This window comes from Lotus japonicus, chromosome 5 (genome assembly GCF_012489685.1).
Source record: "Lotus japonicus ecotype B-129 chromosome 5, LjGifu_v1.2".
Lineage (NCBI taxonomy): Eukaryota > Viridiplantae > Streptophyta > Magnoliopsida > Fabales > Fabaceae > Lotus > Lotus japonicus.
In genome coordinates, this window is record NC_080045.1 from 67,978,132 (window position 1) to 67,989,534 (window position 11,403).

General features: G+C 32.4%; 1 protein-coding gene across 2 annotated transcripts; it reads left to right on the forward strand.

Annotated features, from left to right (window-relative positions):
• Positions 1-6,926, forward strand: LOC130721336 (signal peptide peptidase-like 3). 2 transcript variants are annotated; one of them, XR_009013409.1, is made up of 12 exons: positions 1-247; positions 354-512; positions 623-994; positions 1,226-1,405; positions 2,209-2,243; positions 2,352-2,508; positions 3,017-3,070; positions 3,179-3,271; positions 3,606-3,744; positions 5,271-5,341; positions 6,274-6,357; positions 6,450-6,505. XR_009013409.1 is itself a non-coding variant. In XM_057572113.1 (12 exons), the coding sequence occupies exons 1-12, from the start codon at positions 149-151 to the stop codon at positions 6,536-6,538; spliced, it is 1,536 nt and encodes a 511-aa protein (XP_057428096.1). In that variant the 5' UTR covers positions 10-148; the 3' UTR covers positions 6,539-6,926. The 2 variants fall into 2 exon arrangements, 1 of the variants encoding a protein (XP_057428096.1); XM_057572113.1 differs by having other exon boundaries at positions 10-247; positions 3,606-3,748; positions 6,450-6,926.
• Positions 6,927-11,403: the final 4,477 nt, after the last annotated feature.

The window sequence follows — 11,403 nt, forward strand, 5'->3', positions numbered from 1 at the left end:
GTGAGAAGAGTAATTTGGAATAAATAAATAAATAAATAGTGAAACCAGAAACGATTTTCCCGTTTATGCGAGGGAGGGAGAGGCCATTCTCATTGTCAGACCTCAAACAAACAAACAAACAATCAAACAATCAATCATCCCACCCAAAATGATATTGCATTCTCCACACTTGGCGGCCGTCGTCCTTCTCTTCCTCGCGTTTGCCGCGGCCGCCGAGGATGATTCCTGCAATCACACCGTGCAATTGGTAATTTATTTTTGAAATGTGAATGAATGATAGTATATTGATCATGGATTCTATTCTATTCTATTCTGTGGAACTTGAATTGCATTTTCATTTTGAATTCCTTCAGGTCAAGGTCAAGAACTGGGTTGATGGCAAGGAAGGTGACATGTTCAATGCCATGTCTGCAACATTTGGCTCTTATTTGCCTCAGAAACCCGACCAAACTGTCACCGCTCCTGCCCTTTTTCCTAATCCTACAGACTGCTGTTCCCCTTCAACTTCAAAGGTATAAATAAATAAATAAATAAATAAATACATTAACACAATAAATAAATAAATACTATTACTATGTCTTATCTTATTTATCAAAATAACCACCTTATTCTATTTTTCCAGTTATCAGGATCAGTTGCTCTTTGTCAACGGGGTACTTGTGACTTCACAGCTAAAGCTGCATCCGTGCAGTCAGGAGGTGCTACTGCCATGATCATGATAAATGAGTCAGAAGATTTATTTGAGATGGAGTGCTCCAACACCACTAGGGAAAATATTTCAATTCCAGTTGTCATGATAACAAAGTCAGCGGGAGAAGCTTTCAACAATTTTTTCAAGTCTGGAACGAGAGTGCAAGTTTTGCTATATGCTCCAACACGCCCAGTTGTAGACTTCTCAGTTGCATTTTTGTGGTTCATGGCTGTTGGAACAGTTATATGCGCTTCACTATGGTCAGATATAACTGCTGCTCCTGATCATTTTGATTCTCCTAAGGTGCAACCTATACCTGTCTTCAACTTTATCATACATGCTTAAATCTGTTCTTATTTACTTTTTTTTAATTAGCTGCTGAGCATTTCAGTCAGTTAACTATTACAAGTTAGAATGGTGCTATGGAGCAAGTCTTCTTCTGTTCATTTTGTTTACTGAAATTTTAGTTCATTTTTTAATACATCTTCATATGCAAATTAGTTTATACATGTTAAGTTTCTTGTCTTTTGATAGGGATCTTCCAGGGATGAAACAGTGAAAGATGATTCTGATAATGAAATTATCAACATAGATGTAAAGGGTGCCATCATCTTTGTCATTACGGCATCCACTTTCCTTGTGCTACTGTTCTTCTTCATGTCATCTTGGTTTATTTGGGTGCTCATTATACTTTTCTGCATTGGCGGTGTTGAGGTAAGGTAGCTAGTTTTAATGAATTTTACTCCTAAGAGAACAAATATCAGCACAATCACTATCATAAACATACACAACTAAAATAATATAATCCACACAAGATTACTGATAGAAATGGGATGTCATAACTCATAACTACTCACCAGTAAGTTAAAGTCCGCATCTAAGTCTAAGACTATACATGCTCAATCCAATTATTTGGAAACTGCTTTAACCCATAACTGATTTGCCTTCTATTCAAAACTCTCCTTCTGCAATACAACCAGGCAATGGCTCCACACGTGCCAGCAAACAACCATAAAAAACACATCTAATTGTGATAAGGCCAGTGGTGAGTGACATCTGAGGTAATAAATAGGTGAACAAAGCAAGATTAAAAGGAAGTAGAAAAGTCTCAAGCAGTCTCCTCCATAAGTTCGCACATAGCCAAACCAGGCTTTTATGCAGGCAATGGACCCATCCAGATTTACTTCCATTGTATAAACCTGTTTATTCGCTCGTGCTTGAATATTGCTGTTTGACATTCACAGAGATTGGAAAACTTCACTACTTCTTGAGTCTGTTTCCTGTTGTATCATTTTTTATTTTCACTTGAAGGATATTTTGTCTGGCCCCTGGATTTACTTTTCCACCTTTATTAAAATCACATCAGACCGTACTTATTCTATTTTTTTTTCTAACTTGTAAGCTGATCTATTTGAAACCTTGATACATGTAAACTGATGACAGGCATTTGGGTTTTGGTTTTTCTTAATTGCTTTAAATTCCTCTTTCCATTAATTGAAGTGTGCTTTCACTTTCAGGGGATGCACAATTGTATTGTAGGCCTCACTTTAAGGTACAATAAGTGTCTTATTTCTTCTAATAAAAAATGAAACTAGTGTTCTTTCTTCATGTTATGTGTCAAATATCTCAATTCTCATTTATTTTTCAAATATATGAGCAGAAAATGTCCAAATTGTGGTCAGAAGACAGTGAATTTTCCTTTGTTTGGAGAGGTTTCTGTTTTCTCACTAGCTGTGTTAATATTTTGTTTGGCATTTGCCGTAATATGGGCTGCTACTCGGAAGGGATCATTTTCATGGTTTGGCCAAGATGTTCTTGTAAGTTTCAGTTTCTAGTACCTGTGCAGTAGGTCTTTTGATTATCATTGCAGTTTCTTAATTAAAGCTTTAGAACAGTGAGGCAAACGTTCCAAAGTGTTGTTCATGATGCTTACTATATAAGGTTCAGTCTCTTTTCTGGAAAGTTGTCATTGAATACTAATTCTGATTTGAGGAGCTTAGATGAACACGGGACATTGGTTTTAGGAGTAAAGGCAGAAGTTTCACTGCTTTCTAGTTCTAGGTCTGCCTGTGTTCATTAAGCTTTTGCATGCATTTAACTGCACCCACTTATCTACACATATACTGATATACACACAATCGTATGGACCGTGCATTGTCAAGGACAAAACTGCTATTTTGTTTGATTCCATATAGAGCTTCTGCAGCATTTTACTGAAAAGCAGTTTATTGTCTCAATTATTTCTTATTATTCATGGCTGATTAGCTGTTTAATTAATCTTCTATTGATGTGATTCCCTTGAAATATGACTTTACTTCTTGACAGGGCATCTGTTTGATGATAACAGTCTTGCAATTGGCTCGATTGCCTAATATTAAGGTTACCTGAATGGGTTCCTTTTGTTTATAATAATTGTTCCTTTACTTATTCTGTTTCGATATTTATCATAACTTTTCTGATAATTGGTTTATGCATTTGATATCCTAGGTTGCAACTGTACTCCTTTGTTGTGCATTTGTATATGATATATTTTGGGTATTCATATCTCCAGTGATATTCCAAAAGAGTGTAATGATCACGGTAAGTCTTATCTTTTGATAGTATTAGTTCATTGCAGTTTGGATCTCAAATATAATTCTCAAATCATATACCCCAACTCATACTGTTCATTTCCTTTCTAATATTTTTTATTTCTTTTGTTTTGGTTCTCTTGTCACAAAATTCATTTAGTATTTGTCACTCATTCATCTTTTTTATAAATACCTAGATTATTTCTTTTTCTTTTTCATTACCGTTGCTGAGTCGAACTTCTTATATTTCTTTCTAAATGTGCCTTGTGTTTTCTCTCTCTGACAGAAGTTATTTATTAGACCTAAGAAAAAAGGTGTCTATAATTGCGGGTTTTCTGTTCTAGGTTGCTCGCGGTGACAAGGCTGGTGGTGAAGCAATTCCTATGCTTTTGAGATTTCCCCGTCCTTCTGATCCTTGGGGTGGCTATGATATGATTGGATTTGGAGATATTCTCTTTCCTGGTTTACTTGTTTCCTTTACTCGTAGGTATTGAATTCCTTGTTTAGTAACAACTTAGATAAATGGAAGATTTATAAAGTTGAAAATAAATGCACTAATAGCTTTGAATAGAATAAAATTCAATGCATATTTGTAATGATAAGCATGGGACCTTTCCATATTTTTAGTTTGGTAAATACTTTCCTTTTGATTTTAAAGCTTCATTACTGGGTAATTTTTCTTTGCCTTAATATCTATAGAACTGGGAGATCTACTACTTGGTTTAAGTTACTTCACTTGTGACTGAGCATATGAAATAGATGCACTAGTTTGAGTTTTGACAAATATCTTTCATGAAATTGAGTACCCGGCCAGTAATGCTCTGAATGTTTTTACATGTGTCAGTGATAATGATAATAAAAATGACAATGTGAACTTTTCTTCCATGTCTCTATTGTACATGGAAATGTGCATGCAATATAAAAGGGGGCTATGGTTGGGATAGCAGTATCTAGCTGGAACAGAGGATAAAGTCTAAAAATATCTAATTCTTTTCATGCAGCACACATTTGTTTTGTCTTTAAATTTGTTTCACCTTAAAAAAATTCCTAAGTCAGGGAAAAATGAAAATGAATGTTCTATGGAGTGAGTTAAAGTAATTGGATTGAATGTTAGCTGTTATATTTGCTTGCTCTGTGAGCATGGAAATGCTATGCTCTTGTCCATGACAACGTGAAAATAAATGATGATACCAAGTTTTGATTTCTCTAACATACAACACTAGTTTTCTATGTGCCACTGACATTGATAGTTGATATTACAAGACCTGACACCACAGTAGGATGTGCAATGCTGTGAAGAAGGTGCTGCTGTTAGTTTATTTTTGGGAGATAAGAGATGAAAGGAGAAATATTAGTTTAGAAAAGTGAAGAGAAAATAATTAAGTACCTAAGAAAAGGATCAATGCAAATCAGAACAAAATATAAAAGCACGTCTCAGCAAAGCTTGTGAGTCTTTTTTAACGTCTAGAAGAGGCCAAGAGGAGCAAGAAAACCACTGCCTCTCCAGATTGGTTTAGGGCTTAGGAATGAGTTACTTGAGTGTGGACTATATAAATGTAAGACCTATATACTTATTGCCTTAAGGTTTTGGGTCTAAGATGTGATGTCACCCCCACTAAATGCTTCTACTTGAGGGGGAGCTTACCAATGTTGGAACTCACACTTGAGAGATAGAATAATTCAAGTTTGAGTGATGAATTCTTATATTGGTTAGGAGTGGATTAAGTGAGGACTATGATCCATGTACTTATTGCCTCAAGATTTTGTAAAGTATCAATGATGAAACCTCATATTGGTTAGGAATGAATTGAGGGCTAAATAAGTGTAAAACTCGCGTTCTCATTGAGCGAGGATTATATAAGACTCATATTTATAGCCTTGAAAAGGTTTTAGCTCAAAGTTGTGGTTTCCTAGCTATAGCATAAAATTGTCCTTTAAAACTCTGATGAACTCCATAGTGTGCGTTTGACATATTTAGTTTTTGATGTATGTGTTATGGCTTTTCTCAGATTCGACAAAGATAACGACAAGGGGGTCTTAAACGGTTATTTTCTTTACTTGGTAATTGGCTATGGCATCGGTAAGTTCTTTTGCAATATGTGTATTGATAACTACTTCCTCAGTTTCGAAATAGTTGTCATTTTAGATGTTTTGGTTTGTTTCAAATTATCTGTTCTAGGTATTAATTACTTTGCGCTTCCTTGAAATTCAGAATGATTAATAAATATTGAGAAATGCTAGTAACACACTCTTTTGAGCACTTTCTCTAGCACACTTTATGTGATTGGTTTATTTCTTGAAAAGTCAACACATTTTTTAAAAAGTGAGACAAAATGTGTTGACTTTTCAAAAAAATAAATCTATCACATGATGTGTGTAGGAGAAAGTGTTCAAAAGAGTGTGTTTGTTGCACTCATAATTATTTCAAGGGTTTTTGCTATGCGTGTTTTAGAAGCATTTGATACAGTATATTAAATACTCTTACTTGAAATAAATACATTAAATTATTTTTCTTTTCATTATAATATTTGCTTTCATTTTCATTAAATAGTTTGTACTTTTGTTTCTTTAATCAGTGATTAAAGGGCACTCAGTCAGGATCTGTCTCTTTTCATTACTTATGTGAAACCTTAAACGAGAACTTTTCAATGTTAATTTCCCTCCTAGCAGAGGAAAAATTGTCTGAAAATGAGTTTCATTCGTTTCCTTGTAGTATAAATTTAATTCTAACCATTGGTTGATTAGAGTTGCTAAGAACAGCCTTATTCTATTAACCTAACGCTTGAATATGCAATAACCCACTGCTTAAGAACTGAAGCAGATATTCATGATGTCTAGTCCGTGCTAGATGATGTGTATGTTGAACTATGCTACTTGTGTTAACAGTATCCACAATGTCTTGGGTCAATTTATGGCCTTTTGCATCTTGATTAGTCATTTAGTTGAAATTGTTTTAGATTTAAAGATATCATTTCTTAAGGTCCTTCCTCAGAGGATGGTTTCCTGTTTCAGGCCTCTGCTTCACATATTTGGGGCTATATATGATGAACGGTCATGGACAACCTGCCCTGCTCTACCTTGTTCCATGTACACTAGGTAACTAGTTTTGTGATTTGGATTACATTAACGGATCAATGGTTCCTTATCATTTTAGCTTGTGTCATGCCCTCTCATATTTAAATCCACAGGAGTTGCTGTGATATTGGGATGCATAAGAGGGGAGTTGAAGAAACTTTGGGGTTATAACGAAGACCCGTCATCCAGTCCTGAAGTTTAAATCAGTAAGCTGTTCAAAACAATTGGGGAATGATCTTAGATACATCAACACAATGCTTTGGAAAGATAGCAGGTGTACAGGCGACTCTCCTTGGGCCTCCATGATTATTTCCATAGTGTGCGTTTGATTTGTAATTTGCATGTGTTCCATAGTTTGCATCGAGAAGCATGTAATTTCTGGATAAAGGGACATTTGGGGGTCCTTCAACAGAAAAACAAATACACTAAGTTCTTGCAAAAGTTATATGGTTCCGTGCAACATTTTTTTTAATAATTAATAGCCACGATTTTGAAAGGGTTGCCAGGAGAATCGGTTATTTAGGTTTGGGGAAAATACTCCAAACAATCCTCTTTGTGTATTCATCAGCACCCCACTCTTTCTTTGTCTACCATCTATCTATATACTATAGAAAAGAATAACATTGTGAGACTCACTTAGAACACTTGGCATTCCATGACTTACTCTCACCAAACCCCCTTCATTAGATGACAAGTGTCAACCTCTTCTTCATTCAGACCACCTCATTGAAACTCATTTTTCTTGGACTTTTGTTTTAAGGTCCATCATTGACAACTCATTTAATGATCATTATATATTTCATTAATAATTGATTTTTAAAATCAAATCTCCCTTATGAATTAATCCTTTCTAAATTAAAGCAAGATAGGCTAGAAATTTATAGTTTCGTTTTTTTTTTCTCCCTTATGAATTAGTTTGCCTTTACTTTTTACTGCAAAGGTTTACCAATGAAAATCATTTATTTGACCTCTCTGTTTTTCCGTTCAAAAAAATAAATATTAACCGTATTTAAATCATATTAATCCGGCACAGCCTAAGAGATGTAGTATCATAATTTTTTTGACAGCTACTATATCATAATTACATACCATATCTATTTTCTAATTTTATACAAATATTTTTTTCTTATACTCAAATTCACCTATGATTAGTTTTCCCAATAAAAAAAACAAAGATTCACCTACAAATCTCACTATTATTTGTTTCAGGTTAAAAAAAAAATCAAAAAAAAATCTACATCAGAGCTTCACTAAGGAAAATCAATGTGTCAAATTTTTTTAAAAAAAGTTTTATACCTTAGTATGACATTAAAAACACTACCATTTTTTGAAAATATTCCAAATTTGACATTGTCAAAATTTGGTGAGTATGATTAGAAGGAAAAATTAAAGTTGAGTAAACGCATTTTCTTTCTCAAAATGAAAAAATAAAAAATCAATATTTCTCATTTAATTTAATTTTATTATTTAATTTATTTGCCTTATTTGATTTAATTTCGTTATTTAAGTTAATAGTATATATTTTAACCCAACACTCAATATTTTTTTTTAAAAAAATCATGTGAAATATTGAGTGTATATTTCTAATCATCTATATACTATAGAAAAGAATAACATTGTGAGACCCACTTAGAACACTTGGCATTCCATGACTTACTCTTACCAAACCCCCTTCATTAGATGACAAGTGTCAACCTCTTCTTCATTCAGACCACCTCATTGAAGCTCATTTTTCTTGGACTTTTGTTTTAAGGTCCATCATTGACAACTCATTTAATGATCATTATAAATTTCATTAATAATTGATTTTTAAAATCAAATCTCTCTTATGAATTAATCCTTTCTAAATTAAAGCAAGATAGGCCAGAAATTTATAATTTCATTTTTTTTTCTCCCTTATGAATTAGTTTGCCTTTACTTTTTACTGCAAAGGTTTACCAATGAAAATCATTTATTTGACCTCTCTGCTTTTCCGTTCAAAAAAATAAATATTAACCGTATTTAAATCATATTAATCCGGCACAGCCTAAGAGATGTAGTATCATAATTTTTTTGACAGCTACTATATCATAATTACATACCATATCTATTTTCTAATTTTATACAAATATTTTTTTCTTATACTCAAATTCACCTATGATTAGTTTTCCCAATAAAAAAACAAAGATTCACCTACAAATCTCACTATTATTTGTTTCAGGTTAAAAAAAATCAAAAAAAAATCACATCAGAGCTTCACTAAGGAAAATCAATGTGTCAAATTTTTTTAAAAAAAGTTTTATACCTTAGTATCACATTAAAAACACTACCATTTTTTGAAAATATTCCAAATTTGACATTGTCAAAATTTGGTGAGTATGATTAGAAGGAAAAATTAAAGTTGAGTAAATGCATTTTCTTTCTCAAAATGAAAAAATAAAAAATCAATATTTCTCATTTAATTTAATTTATTTGCCTTATTTCATTTAATTTCGTTATTTAAGTTAATAGTATATATTTTAACCCAACACTCAATATTTTTTTAAAAAAAAATCATGTGAAATATTGAGTGTATATTTCTAATCATTATTAAATTATTCCCAAATTAATCACTGCATGAACTAATAAATGCTTTTAATTTTCAGTTTTAATTTCGTTAAGAAATTAAAATATAGTGATATTCCATACATTTTTTAATGAAGTTATGAGCATTAATTATTTATTATGAGGAGCATCATTCTCTCCATTATCAAATATTTTTCAAACTTATAGATCAATGAAAGTATTAAATGACTTTAAAAATAAATTAATACTAGAATATTCATCTATATACTTTAGAAAAGAGGAAGGTTGTGAGTCTCACCTCCATGATTTGGCACTTCAAGAATGACTCTCACTCACCCCCCTCTTTGTATGACAAGTGTCACATTCTGATTGTTTTGGACCAAAATAGTAGAAGTCCATTTTAATTTCAGTTTTTTTATGGAGGCTCATTATTCAAAGTCATTTGAATGATGATTTTGTTTTTATTGTTTTACAACCCTAATTAATTGTTAACATAAAAGTTGTATACATATACTATTATACCATTGATTATCATTTTTTAAAAAAATTCGAATTTTTAGCAGGCATGAAAAAGGTAATTTAGTCAGGTGAAAACATTCTCAAATACAACGTTTAGGCTGCAGAAACTTTTTTGTTTGAGTATGAATCTTCAAACTATTTTTAAAACGAATATTCACAGCCTTGAATTTGAGATTCAGCACCTGCACCGAATGAAGAATTAATGGTGTTAATTCTGCTGAGCAAGTCACAGGTTAATTTCTTTCAAGCATTCACACCATGTTAATGTTGCTTTACAAGTCAAACCTTAAAAACTTAATTTTGAGAACCATATTAATGACCCGTTCTTGAAAGAAATACGCACAGTTTTTTCTTTGGTGTGAAAATAAAGAAATTAATTCTTGAAAGAAATTAATATGATTTGCAATAAAAGTCAAACCTTAAGTACTGTAATGACATCATGTTAATCTTAATTCCTATTTTCCTTTAATTACTCATCAGAATGAGTAATTCACGTGTAACGCATGATATTTGGTAGATAATAATTAATTTCAATAGTGAAAATTGACATGGAAAAAAAATTTACCTCCTTGCAATCAGATTCGTATTACCGTCCAACCTTTTTTTTTCTTTCCTTTTTTAACATTCATTGACCAGTAACCCTAATTCTCAAATTCCTATATAAATCATCTCATGCTATTCTTTAACTTCACCATCCCTTCCCACCAACTATTAGCTTTGGAATATACTTTGTTCTAATGGCTATCGACGATCTCGCCACCATCGATGCCTCAAAGGAGAACTGGTATGTTAATGTTGCAAAGGTGAACCAGTTGTGGCTTAGTCCGAGCTTCTATGGCTCCAAGCTTCCATTTTCCATGGACATGATTCTTATGGATGACAAGATAAATCACTTTTGCACATAATAACCATGTATTACATTCTTTTTTTAAAACTATAAATCTCAAATTTCCTTATTTTATTGAATTTCAGGGTTGTAAGATTCATGCTACGGTTAGGAAGACTCCTATATACCGATTTCAATCTTTGCTGAGTGAAGGACGTGTATATCAGATTTTGTTTTTTGGTGTTGGTGAAAGCGGTCGTGATTTCCGTCCAACCTCGCACCCATTCAAGATCAACTTTGATATTCATACATTTGTGGTTCCCAACAAGGCCATCAACTTAAGCCCTTACAATTTTGTGCCAATATCTGATATAATGTTTAAGGACCTTTATACGTCTTTTCTTATAGGTATATACTCTTTTTTTAGTTTTTTGATTTTTAAATTACTATTCTGGGTTTTGGATTAATGTTTCTATGATTTTGCAGATGTGATTGGAATTCTCACTGGTGCAAGTGCTGAAACTAAGTTTGAGAAAGATGGAACAAAGCAGAAAAGAATTACTGTTGAACTTGACCAAGATGGGTACACACAATGTTCAATGCTTATTCATATTTTTTCCATCTTTGATTATTATGAGTAAGGTTTTATAATTTCTCAATTTTCTTAATAGGGTTCGGGTTGAATGCGCCTTTTTTGGAAAGTATGTTGCTGAAGTCGTTGGTTATTCTCTTTATTGTTGACAACATAAAAAAGATAACAAGCAGTTTATTGATCATCTAATTTGAAGGTGTATTGACGTTTCTATAAGGTTAGTTTAACACTTTTAAATTATACACAGTTTATATTTGTATTGGCACTGATAATTTTTTTTTCCTTTCTAGGTTCTATAGCTCAAATATGCTTGATTGACAACAAGCTCGGTTATGAAGTCTTTATCATTAATCATGAACTACAATTTCGAATAAGGGTTCATGTTGCTGTCATTGTTATGTTTATCTTATTTCAATTTTAATGTAATGTATTACTTAAAAACTTGGTTTTTATTACTATTCAAGTGTTGACACTGTGAGGTATCTACAACCTCATCAAATTAATATATTTACTGTGGTTCATTCATCTACATGTTTGTAATATAAGTTCGGTTCCATATCTTTTATACTTACTGAAAAGAGCCTAA

Bases quoted from the DNA above. Each gene is read 5' to 3' on its own strand.
- LOC130721336 (XM_057572113.1), top strand. From the start codon at position 149: ATGATATTGCATTCTCCACACTTGGCGGCCGTCGTCCTTCTCTTCCTC. The intron at 248-353 runs GTAATTTATTTT...GAATTCCTTCAG, and splicing joins GCAATCACACCGTGCAATTG to GTCAAGGTCAAGAACTGGGT. The intron at 3,749-5,270 runs GTATTGAATTCC...GGCTTTTCTCAG, and splicing joins CTTGTTTCCTTTACTCGTAG to ATTCGACAAAGATAACGACA.